Genomic DNA, 24,085 nt, shown 5'->3' on the forward strand with positions numbered 1-24,085 from the left:
GTTGCCACCAGGACAGTGCCAGGCGAACCTATGGAGTCAAGGAGATTATTTGAGATCTGATCCGATGAGGTAGGCTGCTCCACTTGGACAGTATCAAGCGTTGTAGAGGGTGAGAATGAAACTTAGCGTACTTGACCATTTTGAAAGACGACACCATCAGACCGAGAATTTGCATAGCGGAGTGTACCGATACCTGAGGAGTAACGCATCCTGTTTTGTATTTCAGAACCTAGTCTGGTGAAAGATAGAGTCTTTTGACTGTGAGTATCTAGGAGTGCCCCCAGGTGTACCATGCTTTGATATCGAACCAAGGAGGACTTTTTCCAATTTATCAGCCAACCGTGGCCTTGTAGGAAGGTTACTGTCACTTGGAGATGACTGAGAACTTACTGTGAGTTCGCCAGAATCAGCAAGTCATCTAGGAAAAATCCATACACCCTGGCAACAGAGATAAGCCGTCATAAAGGCCATGACCTTGGTAAAGATGGGAGGAGTCGTGTCACAGACCTGGGTCGGGAGAGTTGGGTACTCTGGGATTCTTCCGATGGTCGGGAAGAGGAACCGTAGCTGGATCAAAATAGAGACGGCAGGATATAGGTCTTCTTCATACAGATTATAGGAATCTAATGCTTGAGCGATGTTGAAGAACACTGAAAGAGGAAATGAGTGATGACTTGTGAGTGATGCTGAAGAACACTGAATGAAGAAATGAGTGATGATTTATGAGCGGTGCTGAGGAACACTGAATGAAGAAATTGGTGATGACTTGTAAGCGATGCTGAAGAACACTGAATGACAGAAGCAACAGAGCTCAGAGAGCTGGGAGTCACCGTGAGGCTGGCAGCACTGGAGCTCTGAGAGCTGGCAGACGCACTGGGATATTGAAAGCACTGGTACACAGGGAGCTAGGAGACACAATGTGATTGTGGAAGCACCGGTACATGGAGAGCTAGGAGACACACTGTGATGCTGGAAGCACTGGTACATGGAGAGCTAGGAGACACACTGTGATGCTGGAAGCACTGGTACATGGAGAGCTAGGAGACACACTGTGATGCTGGAAGCACTGGTACATGGAGAGCTAGGAGACACACTGTGATGCATGAAGCACTGGAACTCAGAGAACTGCAGCGTGTGAGCCTGGGGCTAGCTTGTGCAGCGATGATACTCAAGCGTCGGGGCTTTGCCCCCGCGTCTCCTTTTAAACTTCCCGATCTCCTCTCATTGGTGGGGGGAACAGTGATTACGTCATCAGCCCACCGCACCCACGTGGACGCTGGGTGTAATGGCGACACCCATAGACCGAGGAACTGCCGAACGGCAGAGCCTGGACTTGTTAATGTAGGTTGCCTATAGCAAAGCGCAGGAACTGCTGATGTGAAGTGGCATTATGAATATGTAGATACGCATCCTGAATATCCAGGGAAACCATGTAGTCCCTAGGTTTCATGGCCGGAACTATTGAACGTAAAGTTTCCATGCAGAATTTGGAGACTCTCACAAACTTGTTCAAAGATTTGAGGTTGAGAATAGGCCGGTGTGACCCGTTGGGTTTTGGAACCAGGGTCGAGTAGTAGCTTCTGCCCCTACTGGTGTAACGTGGAGGCGTGTGTGGCTCGGCGCATCCGAGTGTAATGTGGAGGCGTGCATGACTCAGCCCATCCTGGTGTAACATGGAGGCGTGCGTATATCAGTGCAGCGTATCCTAGTGTAACGTGGAGGCGTGCATGGCTCTGCGCAGTGTATCCTGGTTTACTGCGTGGCTCATCGCAGCGTATCTTGGTGTAACATGTAGGCGAGTGTGGCTCAGCGCAGCGTATCCTGGTGTGCATGGGTCAGTGCACTGTATCCCAGTGTGCTGTGTGACGTGGTGGCATGCGTGGCTCAGTGCAGTGTATAGTGGCGTGCGTTTCTCAGCGCATCCTGGCGTGATGTGGCGGTGTGCATGGCTGAACGCATTGTATGATGACGTGTTGCTCAGTGCAGTGTATCCTGGTGTAATGTGATGGCGAGTATGGCTCAGCGCAGCGCATCCTGGTGTAACGCGGAGGCGTGGATGACCGCGTCCTGGCGTCCCGGTGTGCGTAGCTCAGCATATCCCAGTTTGCTGCTTACGCCTGGGACTCCCGGAAGCCACCCTCATGGCTGGATAAAATTGGGACTGACCCGGACGCGGCGGCGCTCGCCACGCAGTATACACACGCGAGTGGCTGCCTCGCCCCCTCTGGCACACCTGTCACACACCCCACTGACGGTAATGGTGCGGGTGGAAGAGCGCTGTGGCGGCCAGTACGTGTGGCCAGTTTGACGCAAAATCAGGCGCACTATACGCCGCAGTGACGGCCGCCATCATCTGACATTACATTATAGCACATGGGATTGTGACCAGCAGAACGTGACATTGCTGTGGGAAATGCTGAGACTTGTAGTGCCACACGCCCTCCTCCGCATTCCATTGTGGCAGTTTTACCTCAGGACACGACGACGCAGCCGCCTTCGGCCGGGACTACAGCTCCCGTCATGCCCCGCTCCCCTGCCGCGCTGCGCTCCCATTGGCTGCCCGGGCGGCCGCGCATGCGCGCTGGGCAGTGGAAGCTTCCAGGCGCCATCTCCCGCGCGGTGCACTCTGGGGAGGAGACGGGCGGAGCCGCAGCCGCCATTTCGTGCAGACAGTGAGTGAGAAGGACGCTGCGCCTGAGGTGCGGCCTGACGGTGAGTTCCCGGCCTGCTGTGCTGGTGGAGGGGCCTGTGCCCCGGGGGGCAGTCCCTGCCTGAGCAGACGCGTCCCCGCTGCGCCCTACCCCTACCATTCTTATTACCGGGGCTCCCGCATTCACCGACACCGCAGCAGGTGCGGGATGACGGTGCTTGCAGCGGGGAGGGTGGATGTACGGGTGATCTCCTTCTGGAGGGAGGGGGTGGATGTACGAGTCATCGCCAGATTGTAGGGGTTGGTGCAGGGGTTCCTTCTGGAGGGAGGGGGTGTGGGGGTGACCCCCCTTCCTGCAGGGTGAGGATGGGTGCAAGGGTTCCTTCTGGAGGGAGGGGGTGTGGGGGGTGACCCCCCTTCCTGCAGGGTGAGGATGGGTGCAGGGGTTCCTTCTGGAGTGAGGGGGGTGACCCCCCCTTCCTGCAGGGTGAGGATGGGTGCAGGGGTTCCTTCTGGAGTGAGGGGGGTGACCCCCCTTCCTGCAGGGTGAGGATGGGTGCAGGGGTTCCTTCTGGAGGGTGTGGGGTGACCCCCCCCCTTCCTGCAGGGTGAGGATGGGTGCAGGGGTTCCTTCTGGAGGGAGGGGGTGTGGGGGTGACCCCCTTCCTGCAGGGTGAGGATGGGTGCAGGGGTTCCTTCTGGAGGGAGGGAGTGTGGGGGTGACCCCCCTTCCTGCAGGGTGAGGATGGGTGCAGGGGTTCCTTCTGGAGGGTGCGGGTGACCCCCCCCCCCCCCTTGCAGGATGAGGATGGGTGGGAGGGTTCTTTCTGGAGGGTGGGGGTGACCCCCCTTCCTGCAGGGTGAGGATGGGTGCGAGGGTTCCTTCTGGAGGAAGGGGGTGTGGGGGTGACCCCCCCTGCAGGGTGAGGATGGGTGGTGGTGGGGGTGTTCCTCCCCCTGCAGAAGGTGGGTGGAGGGGTTCCTTCTGGAGGGTGGGGGTGAGCCTCACTCTGCAGAATGAGGATTGGTGCAGGGGTGATGACCTTTATTATCAGGATGCTCTTGGGGGGAAGGGGGGGGGGGGGGGGGGTAAACCTCGCTCTGAGGATGGTTGCAGGGCTGATCCCCGTGTAGACTGTAGTGGTTTTGTGGAGGTGACTGATGAACGGTGGATGCTGGGTTGATCCCTGTGGGGGGGGGGGGGGTTAACTCTTTGCTCCGGGCTGATCCCTCACTGAGGAGAGAAGTAGACTGGTGGGTAATCCCATTTTGGGTTTCTGATGAGGCTGCCGGGATGTTCCCCTTCGGGTTGAAGAAGAGTCCTCTGGGATGTGAGGGGGGGGGGGATTCCATCAGATTTTTCTTAATTTGGGCAAAATTGGCAATCCCTCAAAAAATCTTGAAAAATAGGTGGAAAACGACCTACCCGGGGTGAAACGGGGTAATGATACTCCCTGCGCTGTATTGTCCTTTCCTCTGCTAGGATATACTGTATATGTGGAATAGTGTCATGGTCCTGTCAGTTACTGATATTTAGGCTGCAGTGAGTGTGGTATGCGGTCTGGTTAGTGAGCGCTCCCATATGTTACTTCTGTGCTGTGACCGCGTGTCAGAGAGTGCGTGTACAGTCTTGCTTACATTACGTCATTGTGCTAATAAGCGTTACGTGTGTTTAATAGGCTTTGTGTCTGGCTTCGAAGGGTTAAGACAGATTATTAATCCTTAAACCTGCGTATGAGGCCTAGAAATGCTCGATGTAAAATTACACTGTCTGAAACGTGCGTTACAGAGCTAAAGCCTCTTATTATATCGGGAAGGGAGTTTCTGTAGCATCTGTATGGAGTACAGCGGTCAGGTTGCTTTTCATGCAGCTTTTCTTTTAGGCCTAAGCTGAAGGTATGGGATCAGTGACGTACTGTATGTGTAATGTAATGAGGGGGAGGTGAGCTCACAGATGTGTGTGTCCCCATTGCCCGATAATCTCTGTACTATACATAGGCGGCTGTTGCCCTGCTCCCACGGCGGCTGTTGCCCTGCTCCCACGGCGGCTGTTGCCCTGCTCCCACGGCGGCTGTTGCGGCAACAGCATGAATTGATTATTGTTTTTCTTGTTCAGACTGCTCAGCCATACCAACCTTAAGAGGATCCAGACTGTACACGTGGGGAAGCATGGGCTCGGATAAGCGGTAAGTTCACCTCAGGCATGTTACATTACACGTGAGGCTCCAAATAAATGAGGCATCTATTCTGTCTGAACGCCTCCTTTCCAAGGGGCTGATTCGATTCAGAGCAATTTGCTGCGATGCCCAGCTGCACGTGTTGGCCATTTACAGTAATGCCGACATAGCTCCACTATGGAACGACTTATGGTAGTCTTATGAACGCCCCCCCACTGCCGTCATTCGTTGTGAAGCAGCTAGGGTCGGATCATGTTTTCTGGTGCAGCTAATGTAATGAGGGCTCTAGACGCTTATTACTGGGGTCGTGGTCACTGTTGCTGCTAATTTGGGGGAGTGCTTATTGAGTGGTCTTGTATAATCTGCTAATGAAGACACTAGGGGAAGGTGTCCCTCCGATGAGGTCAGGTGGCGTATATGTAACGTGTCATAGCGTAACATACGGTATGAGGGCCTTATACTAAACATGAAAGCTGACTTGTATTTTGCGCATTGTCCTGCAGTGTAAGTCGCAGTGAGCGCAGTGGAAGATATGGGTCAGCGTTTGATAGAGACGAACGTGATGACAGAGTCTCCAGAAACAGACGTAGAGAATCTAATGAGTACAAGAGATACCGTGACGACCGCGATGATCGATACGATGATTACAGGGATTATGACAGCCCTGATGTAAGTAATACAGGAGCTAATTATATGGACATGCTCCCTCTCCTCATCTATATGCACCTCGTTCTTCAGCCAATCAGATCAGTGAAATGTATCACATGTGCACCACTACTGTGGGAGGGACCTGTCAACTCCTGCAGTCATTTCAGTGAGGGCAGGACTGAATGATATAATGGGAGCAGTAGCCCCAGAAGCACAGAGTATATCAGGATTTTATGTAAGTGAGGACAGGGCTGCATGTGACAGGGGCAGTGACATGATGAGAGGAATGGAGGCAGCAGGAAGCCACAGACTGAGAGTTATATAGTGGGAGGAGCAGGGTCCCCAGCAGCACAGAGTATATCAGGAGATGAGTGATGTGTCAGTGAGGACAGGGCTACATGTGACAGGGGCAGTGACATGATGTGAGGAGGGGAATGGAGGTAGCAGGAAGCCACAAACTGAGAGTTATATAGTGGGAGGAGCAGGGTCCCCAGCAGCACAGAATATATAGTGTTCACTCTAGGAGTGAAAAGGGGCAGGGCGCCGGACTCCGGGGGCACATGTGCGCGCGCGGCCACGTTAATTAGGGGCGCCTACGTAATTTTAGGGGGCGGTGCGGCCCACAGACGCTATTATAGAGAGCGTCTGTGGCCGTCGACGTCACTGTTGGGGGCGTGCCCAGCACCTCCGTCGGTGCTGGGCTTCCCCCAGCCTTCTCCCAATGCGTGAATGGATGCCGCGCGGATGCGCACGGCATCTATACACGCTGTGAGGGCAGGAAGCGGGCGGCTGTTCTAGCAGGGCGCCGCAAAAGGGGCAGGGCGGGTTTTGCCTGGTAAAAAATGTGCAGGGCGCGGCGCCCTGCTAAAGCAGCCTAGAGTGAACACTAGTATATCAGGAGATGAGTGATGTCAGTGAGGACAGGGCTGCATGTGACAGGGAGAGTGACATGATGTGAGGAGGGGAATGGAGGCAGCAGGAAACCACAGACTGAGTTATATAGTGGGAGGAGCAGGGTCCCCAGCAGCACAGAGTATATCAGGAGATGAGTGATGTGTCAGTGAGGACAGGGCTGCATGTGACAGGGGCAGTGACATGATGTGAGGAAGGGAATGGAGGCAGCAGGAAGCCACAGACTGAGAGTTATATAGTGGGAGGAGCAGGGTCCCCAGCAGCACAGAGTATATCAGGAGATGAGTGATGTGTCAGTGAGGACAAGGCTGGGGGTGGGGTGGAGGCTACAGGATAGTTATATAGTGATGGGATTTCGGACTCCTGTCAGGCTGATGGGTGGGGGTCAGAATCGCTTCTAAATGAAACATAGTTCATACTCAGGTTTTTGTGTAGTTGGTGAAATGAAACCCTTTGGTTGCTATGGGTTACTGCTCCCTTTCCACAAGCACTAGTGTCAGATGTCCCCAGATACTTTGCTGATCATGGTAGGATGTATGCTGGAAGGTTCCTGGAGCTTTGCTTATGTTTTTCAGCGAGACAGAGATCGTGAAAGGAGAAACAGCGACCGCTCAGAAGATGGCTACCATTCTGACAGTGATTATATGGACCACGACTATCGCAATGACTATTACATGGATGAAAAGGAGAGCAAGACCATTATGCTGAGAGGTCTCCCTATAAACATTAGTGAAAGTGATGTGAGTACATTAGTGTATGGAGTCTGGACGCTCTATGGTGGTTCCCAGTCTATGCCCCTGGGTCACCTTGTGTAGTATGACTTTGCAGAGAACGGGTTGCTCTCTGATTTCTGCTGCACAGTGTCGTGCTCTCTGGTGATTTCTGCTGCACAGTGTCGTGCTCTCTGATTTCTGCTGCACAGTGTCGTGCTCTCTGGTGATTGCTGCTGCCCATTGTGTCGTGCTCTCTGGTGATTTCTGCTGCACAGTGTCGTGCTCTCTGGTGATTGCTACTGCACTGTGTGTTGTGCTCTCTGATTGCTGCTGCACAGTGTGTTGTGCTCTCTGGTGATTGCTGCTGCACAGTGTGTTGTGCTCTCTGGTGATTGCTGCTGCACAGTGTGTCGTGCTCTCTGGTGATTTCTGCTGCACATGGTGTCGTGCTCTCTGGTGATTTCTGCTGCACATGGTGTCGTGCTCTCTGGTGATTTCTGCTGCACATGGTGTCGTGCTCTCTGGTGATTTCTGCTGCACATGGTGTCGTGCTCTCTGGTGATTTCTGCTGCACATGGTGTCGTGCTCTCTGGTGATTGCTGCTGCACATGGTGTCGTGCTCTCTGGTGATTTCTGCCGCGCAGTGTGTCGTGCTCTCTGGTGATTGCTGCCGAGCAGTGTGTCGTGCTCTCTGGTGATTGCTGCCGCGCGGTGTGTCGTGCTCTCTGGTGATTGCTGCCGCGCGGTGTGTCGTGCTCTCTGGTGATTGCTGCCGCGCGGTGTGTCGTGCTCTCTGGTGATTGCTGCCGCACAGTGTGTCGTGCTCTCTGGTGATTGCTGCCGCACAGTGTGTCGTGCTCTCTGGTGATTGCTGCCGCGCAGAATGTAGTAAATGTTGTGTTCTGATTGCGGTTGAACAGCGATTTGTGGCTAATGTTGTGCTCTCTGCAGATTCGGGAATTGGTGGAGTCCTTTGAAGGGCCACAGCCTGCGGACGTGAGGCTGATGAAACGTAAAACAGGTGAGGTTCTATCCGGCGTGGTGTCGTACAATCTCACTCGTTCTAAGTTCCCACCCCTTCAGATTGCTGTCCCCTGGGGATTAGCCCCCCCCCTCTCTCCATCCCCATACACCATCAGGTACTGATTGGGCTTGCCATGGCTAAGGAACCTCTGTAGTATTGAGCTGTGATTTATATGCTGCGTATTTCCTCTGTGTGTTCCTGGTAAGTAATCATGTTTGGATGTAATGTCTGCTGCATGGTCTGTGGTCTGCTCCACCAGCCTTATTCCCCGTGTACCCCTCACATTGTGCTCCACGTGTTGGCTGCCACGTTGTGGTCTCCTCTGGGCTTGGGTGGTGGAATGGGTAGTTGGTGGAGCTACTTAGTCTGGAGGTTCCTTTTCATGGCAACCCTCTTAAGGCAGGCCAGAGGACTGCACCCATGGATGCCATGCCATAAAGCACTGCTAGATCCATGGGCTTTGTCAGTTGGAGAGATGCAGCTGTGTTTTCTGTAAAAGGAACTGACTAACACTAGTATCCCGTCTATATCTGAATGCTGTCTCTAGGTTTAAGCCGCGGTTTCGCCTTCGTGGAGTTTTATCACTTGCAAGATGCTACCAGCTGGATGGAAGCCAATCAGGTTGCTTCACTCGCCAAGTCTAGAATATTCCTGAAAAATGGCACATTACATATGTCTGTAACCGAGATCGAAAAGCAGAACGAGGATGGGGGGGAGGGGGTAAAGGGGGAGAGGCTTTCAGGTTCCCGGGGACAAGCTCTGTGTACGTTAACGCTGTGTCAGTCCTGTACTATCACTAAAACCCGGAACATTAATGATTTATTACAGTCCCGGAATGAGATGCCAGCCTGGTGACCTGTCCTGCTTTCTAGCTGATTATGGGGGTGCTTTAATGTACACAGAGTGCCAGTATTTAGTCTGTGTGAGGTGCAGGTTACGTCCCCTCCCTCTCCCGGGTTACTGCTGAGTACATCTAACAGACACATGTTCCAGAGCCTGTGATTGCAGCATAGATGGCGGGGGTGTTATATAGCGCAGGTGTCTGTAGTCTCTACAAATCTCCCCGGGTTGTACACTGCATTCATGTGCTGCAGTTTCCATTAGTAACTACGAGGGAAAGTATTGTTATTTGTAGAGAATAGTATTACTGCTATTAATGGCCTCTTATAAAAAGGATGTGAGATGCTGCGTTGAGTATTTTTAGTCACCTTACCCTGTTGGTTGTGACTTCACAGCGACACTCGGAAGACGTGCTCTAGATAGCATACACAGTATATAGATTGTGGGGTGGTGGGTGACGCCTCTGATTCAGCTGGGATATTTGTGCACCCGAAGATCCTCATTTGTAGTTCCCCCATCTTGACCCTTCTGATGCCAGAGGAGGTTGCACGGTGGCCCCTATGGCTTTGTGAAGTGGTTAGGCCATGGGGGGGGGGGGGGGGGGTCTGCCGCTGATAATCGCACATGTGTTTGCAGACTTAATATACTGAAGCCACATTCAGAGATTGGAGATACTGCGTGCAGTATTAAGACTTGCATCTCTTTCTGGAGCCCCATGCCCTTGACTATACCTACCCCCCACTCTTTCTGTTTCTTCCCTCGGAAGCTCTGTGCGCCTCTGATCTCTGATTCCCTCTCCTCTATCCACCCCTGTGGTGGGGGTTGGCCAGGCAAAGCATTTAGCTGGCAGTGGGTGGTCCTTCCCCACATTGCCGTCCGTTTTAAAGTCGGGAGTTCACTCCCCTCCGCCAGGGGATAGATGTCTATGTTCCGGGATGCCGGGAATAACTGGTCCTCTTTGTCTCTTCTTGCAGAAGAAGCTGGTGATCCAGGGGAAAACCATCGCTATGCATTACAGCAATCCCCGCCCCAAATTCGAGGACTGGCTGTGTAACAAGGTGAGCGCTCCGTGGTAGGAAAGAGGGGGTGGGGTGGGATGCCAGGACAGCTGAACAGTGACAACTAAGTGCAAAGCTCTCTGCTTTTATAGTGTGGCCTCTACAACTTTCGCCGAAGACTAAAATGCTTCCGCTGCGGGGCAGCCAAGACAGGTGAGTGACACCTTGTCTGTTCAGGTTCTTCTGTGAAGGTAATTCACGTCCGGGCCCCTCTGTGTTCTGTGCACATGTGAATCCTGAGATGAGACCTTGATATGATTGCTACATCTCTGTACAATCTCTGCTCAGGAGCTGGGTCTGGAAGCAATAGCCGCAGTGTGCAGTAACGTTACTGTGTTCCTGTAGAGGCGACTAGAAGAGACTTGCTGCTCTTTCCAGGTTCCGTCATACTAAAGTGTTCTCATTGTGTCCCTTCAGATTCTGATATGGAAGCACTTTCAGGAGCCTCAGAGTCGCTGCAGTCTGCTGACTACTACAGTGACAGTAAGTGTTTCTAAGGCTTCGCAGGCTGATGATTTTCTGCGCAGCCGCTATGTATCCTACGTTTGGGGAGGGGGGTACTATATATACTCCTTACATCTGGGGAGGGGGGCATTATGACCCAGATTTATCAATCCTTGGAGAGTGGTAAATTACCAACCAATCAGCTGTCATGTTACAGGCTGTGTTTGGAGAATGACAGGAGCTGACTGCCAATTTATCACTCTTCCAGGCTTGATAAATCTGGGCCAGTGTTAGTAACTGGCGGGGAGACGGGTCATTGGGAGGAGATGGGGGTCACTGCGTCTTATTTACACCCAGAGGGAGGAGGAGGGGTCACTGTACTACCTACACCCTGGGTAGCGGTGCTTTTGGAGAGAATTAGTGATGGCAATGTGTATACCTTGGTAAATGAGGGAGCTGCTATGTATACCACCTACATCTGGTGTAATGGGGGAAAGGGAGCAAGCTGTATTGTATAGAGTATGTTACGTCCACACTCGCGCATAGCATGAAAACGTTTGAGGGTCGGGATTAAGTGACTTTGTTGTGGTGGGACTAGGGTGGTTTAGGTGCTGCGCTTGCTGTGGAAGAGGACCCCTTTTTACAGACAGCTGGGTGTAACCTTATTAGGTGGCTATGTATCCTCAGCCATAATCCTCCGGAACATCGGGCCACACACTGTGGTGCATTCCATCCTGGCTGCCCTGGCTCCATATGTTTCACTTGTGATCAGCAACATCCGGCTCATCAAAGACAAGCAGACCCAGCAGAACAGAGGGTTCGCCTTCGTCCAGCTGCCTTCTGCACTGGTGAGTGCTGTGCAAGGGGAATACATGTACACTGTCGGGGCGGGGGGGCGGTGTCACAGAGCACTGGCAGGGCGGGGGGGCAGCGTCGCGGAGCACTGGCAGGGCGGGGGGGCAGCGTCACGGAGCACTGGCGGGGGGGGGGGGGGGCGTCACGGAGCACTGGCGGGGGGCGGCGTCACGGAGCACTGGCGGGGGGGCGGCGTCGCTGAGCACTGGCGGGGGGGGCGGCGTCACAGAGCACTGGCAGGGCGGGGGGGCAGCGTCGCTGAGCACTGGCGGGGGGCGGCGTCGCTGAGCACTGGCGGGGGGGGCGGCGTCGCTGAGCACTGGCGGGGGGGCGGCGTCGCTGAGCACTGGCGGGGGGGCGGCGTCGCTGAGCACTGGCGGGGGGGGCGGCGTCGCTGAGCACTGGCGGGGGGCGGCGTCGCTGAGCACTGGCGGGGGGCGGCGTCGCTGAGCACTGGCAGGGCGGGGGGGCAGCGTCGCGGAGCACTGGCGGGGGGGGCGTCACGGAGCACTGGCGGGGGGCGGCGTCACGGAGCACTGGCGGGGGGGCGGCGTCGCGGAGCACTGGCGGGGGGTGGCGGTGCGGAGCACTGGCGGGGCGTGGGGGCTGCGTCACGGAACACTGCCTAGACCCAGAACTCATGTGTAATGTCCCTCTTACAGGAAGCCTCGCAGCTCCTGCAGATTCTCCAGACTCTACATCCACCTCTCAAAATTGATGGGAAGACAATCGGGGTCGATTTTGCCAAAAGTGCTAGAAAGTGAGTGGAATACCGTGTAGTGATGTGGGGGTTTTGTACTTGTTAAAGGGCCAATGACCTAAAAGTGTGTAGTAGTAGTAATGGCATATGTGTAGATATGGGGAAGTGGGGGAGGTATGCCAAACGAGGCAGAAACTGCTAAATGCGCTATCTTTTTCATCCACTAGGGGTCACTGGAGTACTCTTGGGATATGGACGGGGCGTAGCCGGGAATGGCACATATTTAAATTAGTAACTGGCTATCACCTCCATACTCCCATAGAACCTTTAGTATTTTTCTGTGCCTCTAGTCGGAAGGTACTATGGACTGAATGTCCTTCGATTCTTCAAACAAGATTATTTATTTATTGAAAAAATTTCTACCTGATTCCTTCCCAGCTTATAGAGAAGCTTGGGTCCGGAATCAGTGGTGCTGCAGAAATGCAGCAGATGGTCTGCTGGTGCTCATAAGAAGGGCCCCGCCATTGACCAAAATCAGCAGAGCTGATTGCAGCCTCCGGCTGCACAAGGACGCAGTACGGCGCTTAGCAGAGAAGCCCCGTCATGGCCTCCACGGGTGGTGCAGGTAATGAGCGGTTAGGCAGTTCTCACTGCCGCCGCTCACTCACTTACTTACTTTTGTATATTGAGGACGGTCAGCTCACGCTGCCGCCCATTATGTGGGGACTGTGTATTTATATATTTATCAGAAACAACGTTCCCCTGCTGCTCGTCAAACCCCTTAACTGTAACGGGACACTTGTAAGGGCGAGCGAGCCCCGGCACACACTACTGAGCCTCATTTTGACTTGTTTTAAGGACATTACATCAAAGTTGGATCAGTCTGTAGTGTGTTTCTTTATCATCCACTAGGGGTCACTGGAGTACTCTTGGGATATGGACGGGCGTAGCCGAACAAAGGCACTGAATATTCAAATTTAGGACTCTCCCCCCCCCTCCATATCCCCGAGTACCTCAGTGTACGACCTCAGTGTTTTTTCGGTGCTCACAGCACGAACATCAAGGCTTGTGGGAAGAGCCCACATTTGAGATTTTATTTTTCTTTTTATTTTACACTTCCCTTCCCCAGTTTCTTGAAAAACAGGGGTCCGGGATGGTGCCGCTGCAAGGCAGCGTATGGCGTGTCGGTCCTCACAAAGAGCACCCTCACAGCCACAGGCGCTGCAAGGCAGCGTATGGCGTGTCGGTCCTCACAAAGAGCACCCTCACAGGCGCTGCAAGGCAGCGCATGGCGTGTCGGTCCTCACAAAGAGCACCCTCACAGCCACAGGCAGCTGTCTCCTGCAGGCTGCACGGAGCTTACAGAAGAAGCTCCGTCACAGCCAGGATAGCACAGCCAAGATGATGATCTGAAAGCTGGACAGAGCTTAGAAGTCCGTCACAGCCAGCATCAGAAGCCCGTCTCAAGCTGGACGGAGCTTGCAGCACAAGGTATGGTGGGGTCAGGGCGGTCAGCTCACGCTGCCGCCCTGCAGTGTGGGGAAAGTGTTTATTTTTTCTGTTGCCCACAGCTGATTACAGCCGCCGCTCATGCCCCGCTGAATTATCTCCCTGCACCCGTTCCAAGAAGCAGAGCGGCCGCACGTCAACAGCTCCGAGCGGCCGCACGTCAATCACAGACGCCGGCCGCTCTCCCAGAGAGGACACAGCTCCGAGCGGCCGCACGTCAATCACAGACGGCGGCCGCTCTCCCATCGCTAAGCTGGACACTGCAGTATAGCTAGGGGGTGGTAACTGAGATTACACAGCTCCGAGCGGCCGCACGTCAATCAGACGCCGGCCGCTCTCCCAACGCTGGTACCCGGCCACTGCTGTACAAAGCGCCGCCCGAGCCAGCTACTCTGCAGAGAGCCAGCGACGCCGCTCATATCCGGCGCCGCACGACTTCCGGCCGGCTCCCGCTGTCCGCTATACAGCCAGCTGCGGAGACAGGCTGCTGCCGCTGGCCTCCTACATCCGTCCCCCGCCGCTATCCGGCTCCCCGGCACCCCTCTGCTAGCTATTGCGGTGTAAGAGGGGACAGCACTACGGCTGAACAGGGGGAGATCGCGGGACACAAGGGGCTGATACGCTCTCCCTGCACCCGCTCCAATCCGCTGCAGGTAACATAGGATAGAAGTTACCTCACAAGCAGCGCAGCTGCAGGGGGGGTGAGGGGGGAGTAAATGCCCATAGCAGCAGAGGCTGCATGGGTTAACAAAAAGGCTGTTCAGTTTGTTAAGACTGCAATATAATATATACACTGCAGGCTGGTTTTAGAGTAACTGGAAGTTAACTAAGTGTATGGGTTTACTGTATAATAGACCTGTAATAACATATACGCTATTAAGCATATATTACCTGTATAAAAGGCTATTAAGCCTATATTAACACTGCCTGTACTGTGATTTTCAGTGAAAGCATAAGCCATTTTTAATCATTGCTGTTTTTCCAGCTTATAATTCCTGAACATTCCGGCCATACACCTTTACTCCACAAGGAGGCGCAGGGGTGTTAGTGGGAATTTTTAGTTCAGGATGATTCTAGAACATTCCTGCCCTACATCTTTAAGCCACCAGAAGGCGCAGGGGTGTTAGTAGGAATTTGGTTCGGGTTTCATGCCCATGTGAACTGCTTTTCACATAAAGAACACTTTAGAATATGCTGTTCAGCAATAACATATATATATATTGATATATATGCCATATAATAACTTTATTAAGTCGTGCAAGTGTCTGTTTGTTGCCTATTATGATGTCTGTCTACATAGCGAATAAGGCTCTAGTGCAGACTAAAATTGTTAACATTGGCAATTCAAATTAAAACAGCGGTAATCGGAGTCTCGGAATGACTCCGCCAGCGCTAACAAAAGACAGTCTTTCCAAAGGGCCAATTTTCCTTTGGGTACCAGAGTGTTTATTTCACTGGTCTTATAATTTAATGCACGATTCTATGTCAAATCTCACACCGATAACTACAAGTGAGAAGGGTACATTAGTCCAGCACGCAGATAGTGCGGGGTTTTGGACAACCATACATAATCGTTTCCAAAAGGACGCGATCCGCCATTGGTATGTGTTTCTGTCAAACATTATAAAAACCACAGATACATGTGGGTCACTAGAATCTATGTATGAAACCATGCCGATCACTGTTAAAATAAGCTGCAGAGCATATCTGTAAAGCTTCTGCTAACGCCGGTTATTTTCATGGTCGCTAGTTAAGCGCGACAATGCCAGAGCTTGTTTGCTCATACATTTGATCTACTTGTAACGGCATTTTATCCCTTTAGGCTATTCAGCCATTAGCGCATACTTGTAACGGCGTTTTATCCCTTTATAAGAAACAGTCACGCTGACGTTGACGACATGACGTTACAGTCAGCAAGCCAGTGGTTTGATGACCTCTTTTACATTGGGGAAGCGTGTCTTTACATGTTACAGTTGCGAGGTTTCAGGACTTCAACTCATACATGTCTCAGCTATTTACAGCTTAAAGTACAAAACGGCCTCTGTCGAACGGTTGGCAGGTTGTCATTTAGTCTTTGCTGGTTTATAAACCAGGCAGTAGTACGCCAACAGAGTCAAAGTTACTTATTCCCTTCTGTTTGAGCAAAACCAAACAGCTCTGTCGCAATATCAGTCAGCAAGTAATTTACTACAGTTAGAAAATGGATTTTCTGCGGTTAGTATTTGCTTATTGGAGCCACAAAATTTGCATAATTGCATTGGATCTTCACAATGCGTATTTACCCAGTCCGGTTTGTTCATCACAGGTTCTAGCGTTTGCAAATCGCCACAACCATTAACCATTTCATGTCTACCGTTGCTTATCGCTTTGGGTATTTACCAAAGTGATGTTCGGATGATAGCTCATCTCACATAAGAACTCTGTCTCAACAAAGTTCCTCTAACTTGCGCTACTAAGGTATACTGCGGTAGCAGATCAAGTTCGAAAACAATCGCATCTAATTCCGTCTAAACGATGTCAATTCCTAGGTAAGATTATAAATACGGTAAATCAAAGACTTTTACCTACTACACCAGCAAGAACAAATGTACATCTAGTAATTAGTGCAAAACACGCACACTAGCGGTACATTGGTGTATTCACCTATTAAGACTAAAGATGTGTTTTCAATTTAGTTCGCCACCCTTCACTCGCGTTTCCCACAGAGGAACAAGGGTGCATATACTCTGGACTACAGTCGCAGAGGGTCAGGATTTGTAGTTAAAATTAGCGACAAAGGTTCTAAAACACGACAGTTTGCGGTCGATAAATGTCCTAGAACTCTGTGCATTTTACAATGCAATACATGATTCGCTTTCAGTCTGACCAGGGATATACTCTGGTTTCTCTTCAGAACGAATAAATCTTTCGCCTTTTACTAAAGATTTCCGTGGAGGGGAACAACCGTGAGTTTCATGTAAATTTTTGATGCCTGCCTCACGCTGGCCTTTAGCAGTCAAACAAGGCAACGGCAGTTGCATACAAGTGAGAACCAAGAAGCCGCATGGCAATGCGGCATGAGAACCAAGAAGCCGCATGGCAATGCGGCATGTGACTCAAATCCTCAATGGCTCAGAACACCATTATGTGAAAATGTCAAGAGATCATTCCGTGAGTGGACATCTGTTAGACAGAGGATCTCACCCGTCAGGATTTGGATCTTGAAAACTGGACATTAAATCCACAGGTGTGTCATATGTGAGTCCACAGAAGGGGGTTACCCTCAAGTATACAGGATGGCATCTCGCCACAATTAGAAAAGATCAGTATGTGTACAAAACAGATCACAAGGGCAGTGGCGGTGGAGTCTCTCACATTCGTGTGGTCATTCAGCATCGGGTATCTGGCTCTACCATTTTCCACTGCTCTCTCTCTCCGTTGCCAAAACGGATCATAAGACAGTTCGTCACAACATACTGGTGGTATCTCATGGGTTTCGGAGAAGTTTGCTTCTCGAATTTTAAAGGAATACTGGCACACGATCTTGGCCCGCTCATAATACGTCCAACCTGTTACATCAGGGAACGTTCGTTTACCCATAGTTACCTAGGTACCTATTATCTATGTACCGCAGCTGCGGCTGACAGGGTGAGGGTTCAGACCGCCCTCTTAAGAAATAGAGCATTACAGTATCGGTTATACTAACCATGTTACGAGCTAGTAAGTCGCTTAAGGCAGCTCATTATTACGAAATAGAGCATTACAGTATCGGTTATACCAACCATGTTACGAGCTAGTAAGCCGCTTAAGGCAGCTCATTATTACAAAATTTCGTGTGCTTACATAGGTTGTAAACCTTGGAAGTTTCCAACATCATCCTTCAAGTTACCCGTATTCTGTTAAACGGGGTGGCATGGAAAACTGCGTTGATCTACACTAAGAGTGCAGGTATCTGTGTGGTAAACTTATTTTCAAAGACGTTTGCCTCTATTTGCGTCTGTACACATCTTTCTACAAGGTGTCATCAAAGTTCAGACTCTATTTATCCCACCTACAGCGCCAGGCGACTTGAGGTTGGGTTCAGTTTTCTTACAGTTTTCATATTTTGAACCCTTTCAACAAATGGGAATTAAGTTTCTCACTTTGGAAAACAATTTTCTTATAGTCTTGGCTTCGGCAAGGGTTTTGTTTTCATATTTGGGTGCCTTGTATTCCAAGCCACCGTATTTGAGTTTTCTCATGACAAAGCAGATCTTCGGACGAATCACGCTTTCGTATTCTTCACATCAATATACCAATAGGGGTTCCTGTGTGGACAGCACATTTTAGAATTCTGAATGTGGTACACGCATTACGCGTTTATATGCCGAACGTCAACAGTACGTGATATGAATACGTTGTTTGTTCTCTAGGATACTGCCAACTGGGGTTAACCAGTTTCTCAGCAGACATTATCCAGTTGGGTAATAATAATGACTACAAGTCAGGTTTACCTTAAGGCTAAGTTACAATCGCCTACGTCAGTAATAGCTCATCCCACAGGTTCTGTGGGAATGTCAGACCCAGTGGGTCGTGGAGTGTCTAAAACGCGGCTATATAGCCTTCATGTGCACCATGTTTGTGCACGTTTACACGTTATAAATGGTGGCGCCATCAGCATCTAGCTTTGGCCTGCCTACTGTTACAAGTATCAAACAGCTCTCCCGCCCACGAGGGAAGCTTTGGTACGTCCCAAGAGTACTCCAGTGACCCCTAGTGGATGATAAAGAAAATAGGATTTTGGTACTTACCAGGTAAATCCTTTTCTTTGAATCCATAGGGGGCACTGGACGCCCACCCAGAGCAGTTTTACCTGGGTTATTTTAAGCTCAAGGGAGCTTAGGGTAACAAGTTTTACTTGATTGATATTAAGCTCAGAGGAGCTTATGGTAACACATTTTCACCGATTGGTTCAAATTATAAAGTTCTATCGGTTATAGTGTCAACGGTTTAGTTGACAGTAAGGTTATGGGTCAACATTGTTGTTGTCCGTTATGTTATAGGTATTCTCCATTGTCAACCTCTCTATATCGTTCCTGTTCGCTCAGTAAAAAACACTGAGGTCGTACACTGAGGTACTCGGGGATATGGAGGGGGGGGAGAGTCCTAAATTTGAATATTCAGTGCCTTTGTTCGGCTACGCCCGTCCATATCCCAAGAGTACTCCAGTGCCCCCTATGGATTCAAAGAAAAGGATTTACCTGGTAAGTACCAAAATCCTATTTTTTCCACTTTAATTTTGAGTGTGACTCCAAATCCAGACCTCCATGGGTTAATAAATTTGATTTCCATTGATCAGTTTTGTGTGATTTTGTTGTCTGCACATTCAACTATGTAAAGAACAAAGTATTTAATAAGAATATTTCATTCATTCAGATCTAGGATGTGTTATTTTAGTGTTCCCTTTATTTTTTTGAGCAGTGTGTGTATATGTATGTATATATATATGTGTGTATATGTATGTATATATGTGTGTGTATATGTATGTATATATATATATATATATATATATATATATATATATATAATTCCTAACACTACCCCGGCTCCTCCAGAGGCTGAGTGTTGTATGGCAGCAACTTACTGGGAAGACCGAGGAAGTAGTGTTAAAATGGTGTCCGCCATGTGCTTATTATTGCAAGATAAGACTTCAATGTTAGTTGATGCACCAATCCCCATATATAAATATACACACACAATATATAAATATATATTTCTTTGTAGTGCAAATGTCACTATTGCAGTTAAACACGTGCACTGTAATGCAGATCTATACACACTTTACTTACGTGGTACTAAGTCATGGTACTGGTCTGTCCTTCTGTACTGGCTTGTAGGTGTACATAATCAGTCTAATGCAAAGCAAGCCGCTTCACTGCAGAGTCTGTCAGACAGTATGTCTGGTGCATACGACTGCACCTTTGCCAATCCTCTTTGGGGGTAATGCTGGCGCATGTACTGCCTGGGGAAAATTGTTATTTGTTTTATAATTTGGGAGTTTCCGCTACGTTGCTTGCTGCCGAATCGACGCCAGCCCTCATATCACATAGCAGGCAACAGGGCAGTACGTCAGGTTCTCAACGAAGACTGAACAACATTTTTCCAATGAGAGACAATTGTTATTTTCTCTATCGTCCTTGTGGATGCTGGGGTTCCTGAAAGGACCATGGGGAATAGCGGCTCCGCAGGAGACAGGGCACAAAAAGTAAAGCTTTCCGATCAGGTGGTGTGCACTGGCTCCTCCCCCTATGACCCTCCTCCAGACTCCAGTTAGATTTTTGTGCCCGGCCGAGAAGGGTGCAATCTAGGTGGCTCTCCTAAAGAGCTGCTTAGAGAAAGTTTAGCTTAGGTTTTTTATTTTACAGTGAGTCCTGCTGGCAACAGGATCACTGCAACGAGGGACTTAGGGGAGAAGGAGTGAACTCACCTGCGTGCAGGATGGATTGGCTTCTTGGCTACTGGACATCAGCTCCAGAGGGACGATCACAGGTACAGCCTGGATGGTCACCGGAGCCGCGCCGCCGGCCCCCTTGCAGATGCTGAAGTAAGAAGAGGTCCAGAATCGGCGGCTGAAGACTCCTGCAGTCTTCTAAAGGTAGCGCACAGCACTGCAGCTGTGCGCCATTTTCCTCTCAGCACACTTCACACGGCAGTCACTGAGGGTGCAGGGCGCTGGGAGGGGGGCGCCCTGGGAGGCAAATGAAAACCTTTTTTGGCGAAAAATACCTCACATATAGCCCCCAGAGGCTATATGGAGATATTTAACCCCTGCCAAGATTCACTAAATAGCGGGAGACGAGCCCGCCGAAAAAGGGGCGGGGCCTATCTCCTCAGCACACAGCGCCATTTTCTCTCACAGAAAGCCTGGAGAGAAGGCTCCCAGGCTCTCCCCTGCACTGCACTACAGAAACAGGGTTAAAACAGAGAGGGGGGGCACTGATTTTGGCGATATTGAGATATATATAAAGATGCTATAAGGGAAAACACTTATATAAGGTTGTCCCTATATAATTATAGCGTTTTGGTGTGTGCTGGCAAACTCTCCCTCTGTCTCCCCAAAGGGCTAGTGTGGGTCCTGTCCTCTGTCAGAGCATTCCCGGTGTGTGTGCTGTGTGTCGGTACGTGTGTGTCGACATGTATGAGGACGATGTTGGTGAGGAGGCGGAGAAATTGCCTGTAATGGTGATGTCACTCTCTAGGGAGTCGACACCGGAATGGATGGCTTATTTAGGGAATTACGTGAGAATGTCAACACGCTGCAAGGTCGGTTGACGACGTGAGACGGCCGACAAACTATTAGTACCGGTCCAGGCGTCTCAGAAACACCGTCAGGGGCGTTAAAAACGCCCATTTACCTCAGTCGGTCGACACAGACACGGACACTGAATCCAGTGTCGACGGTGAATAAACAAACGTATTTCTCATTAGGGCCACACGTTAAGGGCAATGAAGGAGGTGTTGCATATTTCTGATACTACAAGTACCACAAAAAAGGGTATTATGTGGGAGTGAAAAAACTACCTGTAGTTTTTCCTGAATCAGATAAAATAAAATGAAGTGTGTGATGATGCGTGGGGTTACCCCGATAGCAAATATTGGCGTTATACCCTTTCCCGCCAGAAATTAGGGCGCGTTGGGAAACACCCCTTAGGGTGATAAGGCGCTCACACGCTTATCAAGTGGCGTTACCGTCTCCAGATACGGCCGCCCTCAAGGAGCCAGCTGATAGGAAGCTGGAAAGATATCCTAAAAAGTATATACACACATACGGTGGTTATACTGCGACCAGCGATCGCCATCAGCCTGGAGATGCAGTGCTGGGTTGGCTTGGTCGGATTCCCTGACTGAAAATATTTTATTCATATAGAGCATTTAATAGGATGCATTCTATATATATGTACGTGAGATGCACAGAGGGATATTTGCTCTCTGGCATCAAGATAAGTACGTTGTCCATATCACCCAGAAGATGTCATGGACACGACAGTGGTCAGGTGATACAGATCCCATACGGCACATGGAAGTATTGCCGTATAAAGGGAAGGAGTTAGTTGGGGTCGGTCCATCGGACGGCAACAGCTGGGAAATCCAACCTTTTTACCCCAAGTTACATCTCAGCTGAAAAAGACACCGTCTTTTCAGCCTCAATCCTTCCTTTCCCATGAGGGCATGCAGGCAAAAGGCCAGTCATATCTGCCCAGACATAGAGGTAAGGGAAGTAGACTGCAGCAGGCAGCCCCTTCCCAGGAAAAGAAGCCCTCCACCGCGTCTGCCAAGTCCTCAGCATGACGCTGGGGCCATGCAAGCGGACTCAAGGTGGGGGGGTAGTCTCAAGAGTCTCAGCGCGCAGTGGGATCACTCGCAGGTTGACCCCTAGATAGTACAAGTATTATCCCAGGGGTACAGATGGGAGAGTCGAGACATCTTCTCCTCGCAGGTTTCTGAAGTCTGCTTTACCAACGGCTCCCTCCGACAGGGAGGCAGCATTGGAAACAATTCACAAGCTGTATATCCAGCAGGTGATAAATCAAAGTACCCCTCCTACAACAAGGAAAAGGGTATTATTTTTCCACACTATATTGTGGTACTGACGCCAGACGGCTTGGTGAGACATAGTCTAAACTGAAATCTTTGAACACTTACATAAAAGGTTCAAATCGAGATGGAGTCACTCAGAGCAGTGATAGCGAACCGGAAAAAAGGGGACTATATGGTGTCCCTGGACATCAAGGATTACCTCCATGTCCAAATTTGCCCTTCTCAACAAGGGTACCTCTGGTTCGTGGTACAGAACTGTCAATATCAGTTTCAGACGATGCCGTTTGAATTATCCACGGCACCCCGGGCCTTTTACCAAGGTAATGGCCGAAAAGATGTTTCTTCAAAGAAAAAAGGCATCTAAATTATCCCTTACTTGGACGATATCCTGAAAAGGGCAAGTTCCAGAGAACAGTTGGAGGTCGGAAGAGCACTATCTAAAGTAGTTCTACGACAGCACGACTGGATTCTAAATATTCCAAGAATCGCAGCTGTTTTCCGACGATACGTCTGCTGTTCCTAGGAATGATTCTGGGCATAGTCCAGAAAAAGGTGTTCCTCCGGGAGGAAAAAGCCAAGGAGTTATTCGACCTAGTCAGAAACCTCCTAAAACCAGGCCAAGTATCAGTGCATCAATGCACAGGAGTCCTGGGAAAAATGGTGGCTTCTTACGAAGCGATTCCATTCGGCAGATCTCAGGGGATTTGCTGGACGAATGGTCCGGATCGCATTTTCAGATGCATCAGCGGATAATCCTGTCTCCAAGGACAAGGGTGTCTCTTCTGTGGGGGCTGCAGAGTGCTCCTCTTTTAGAGGGCAGCACACTCAGCATTCAGGACTGTGTTCTGGGGACCACGGATACCAGCCTGAGAGGCTGGGGAGTAGTCACACAGGGAAAAAATTTCCAAGGAAGTGTGGTCAAGTCTGGAGACTTCTCTCCACATGAATATACTGGAGCTAAGGGCAATTTACAATGCTCTGAGCCTAGGAAGACTCCTGCTTCAAAGTCAACCGGTGCTGATCCAGTAGGACATCATCATGGCGGTCGCCCACGTTATCAGACGGGGCGACACAAGAAGCAGGAGGGCAATGACAGCAAGGATTCTTCGCTGGGCGGAAAATCATGTGATAACACTGTCAGCAGTGTTCATTCCGGGAGTGGGCAACTGGGAAGATTTCCTCAGCATAAATGAATTCCACCCGGAAAAGTGGAAACTTAATCTGGAAGTTTCCACATGATTGTAAACCGTTGGGAAAGACCAAAGGTGGTTATGATGGCGTCCCACCTGAAGCGCCAGGTCAAGAGACACTCAGGCAATAGCTGGGACGCTCTGGTAACACCGTCGGTGTACCAGTCGGTGTATGTGTTCCATCCTCTGCTTTTCATACCCAATGTATTGAAAATGATAGGAAGGAGAGGAGTAAGAACTATACTCGTGGCTCCGGTTTGGCCAAGAAGGACTTGGTTCCCGGAACTTCAAGAGATACTAAGAAGGGTCTTGATTCGGCAAGAACCGTGTCTGTTCCGGGACTTACCGCAGCTGCGTTGACGCCAAGGCGGGTGAACGCCGGATCCTAAGGGAAAGAGGCATTCCGGAAGAGGTCATCCCTACCCTGGTCAGAGCCAGGAAGGAGGTGACCGCACAACATTATCACCACTTAGGTGAAAATATGTGCCAGGGTGTGAGTCCAGGAAGGCTCCACGGAAGAATTTCAACTAGGTTAATTTCTACATTTCCTGCAAACAGGAGTGTCTATGGGTCTCAAATTGGGTCCATTAAGGTTCAAATTTCGGCCTGTTGATTTTCTTCCAGAAAGAAATTGGCTTCAGTTCCTGAAGTCCAGAAGTTGTTAAGGGAGTACTGCATATACAGCCCCTTTGATGTCTCCAGTGGCACTGGGCGATCTCAACGTAGTTTTGGGATTCCTAAAAAATCACATTGGTTTAAACAACTCAAATCTGTGGATTTGATATATCTCACATGGAAAATGACCATGC

The 24,085-nt window shown here is 50.4% G+C and overlaps 1 protein-coding gene and 1 non-coding gene across 5 annotated transcripts in view; both read left to right on the forward strand.

The window, feature by feature from the left end:
- Positions 1-2,604: 2,604 nt before the first annotated feature.
- RBM5 (RNA binding motif protein 5) overlaps positions 2,605-24,085 on the forward strand; it is a 35,286-nt gene continuing 13,805 nt past the window's right edge. Inside the window, exons 1-11 of one of the 4 annotated variants that reach the window (XM_063941416.1) lie at positions 2,605-2,712; positions 4,767-4,836; positions 5,331-5,496; positions 6,963-7,127; positions 8,052-8,121; positions 8,672-8,745; positions 9,939-10,022; positions 10,115-10,175; positions 10,440-10,505; positions 11,136-11,314; positions 11,984-12,081. In XM_063941416.1, coding sequence (XP_063797486.1) covers positions 4,820-4,836; positions 5,331-5,496; positions 6,963-7,127; positions 8,052-8,121; positions 8,672-8,745; positions 9,939-10,022; positions 10,115-10,175; positions 10,440-10,505; positions 11,136-11,314; positions 11,984-12,081 — 980 coding nt within the window. In that variant the 5' untranslated portion in view covers positions 2,605-2,712; positions 4,767-4,819. Of the gene's footprint in view, positions 2,713-2,737; positions 2,852-4,766; positions 4,837-5,330; positions 5,497-6,962; positions 7,128-8,051; positions 8,122-8,242; positions 8,746-9,938; positions 10,023-10,114; positions 10,176-10,439; positions 10,506-11,135; positions 11,315-11,983; positions 12,082-24,085 lie in introns of those variants that run through there. The other 3 variants (XM_063941418.1, XM_063941417.1, XM_063941419.1) reach the window with 3 other exon arrangements.
- Positions 16,404-16,517, forward strand: LOC134959489 (U5 spliceosomal RNA). Its single transcript, XR_010187521.1, has one exon. It is a non-coding gene; the product is annotated as a U5 spliceosomal RNA (small nuclear RNA).

The sequence above is a fragment of the Pseudophryne corroboree genome, chromosome 9 (assembly GCF_028390025.1).
Source record: "Pseudophryne corroboree isolate aPseCor3 chromosome 9, aPseCor3.hap2, whole genome shotgun sequence".
Taxonomy (NCBI): domain Eukaryota; kingdom Metazoa; phylum Chordata; class Amphibia; order Anura; family Myobatrachidae; genus Pseudophryne; species Pseudophryne corroboree.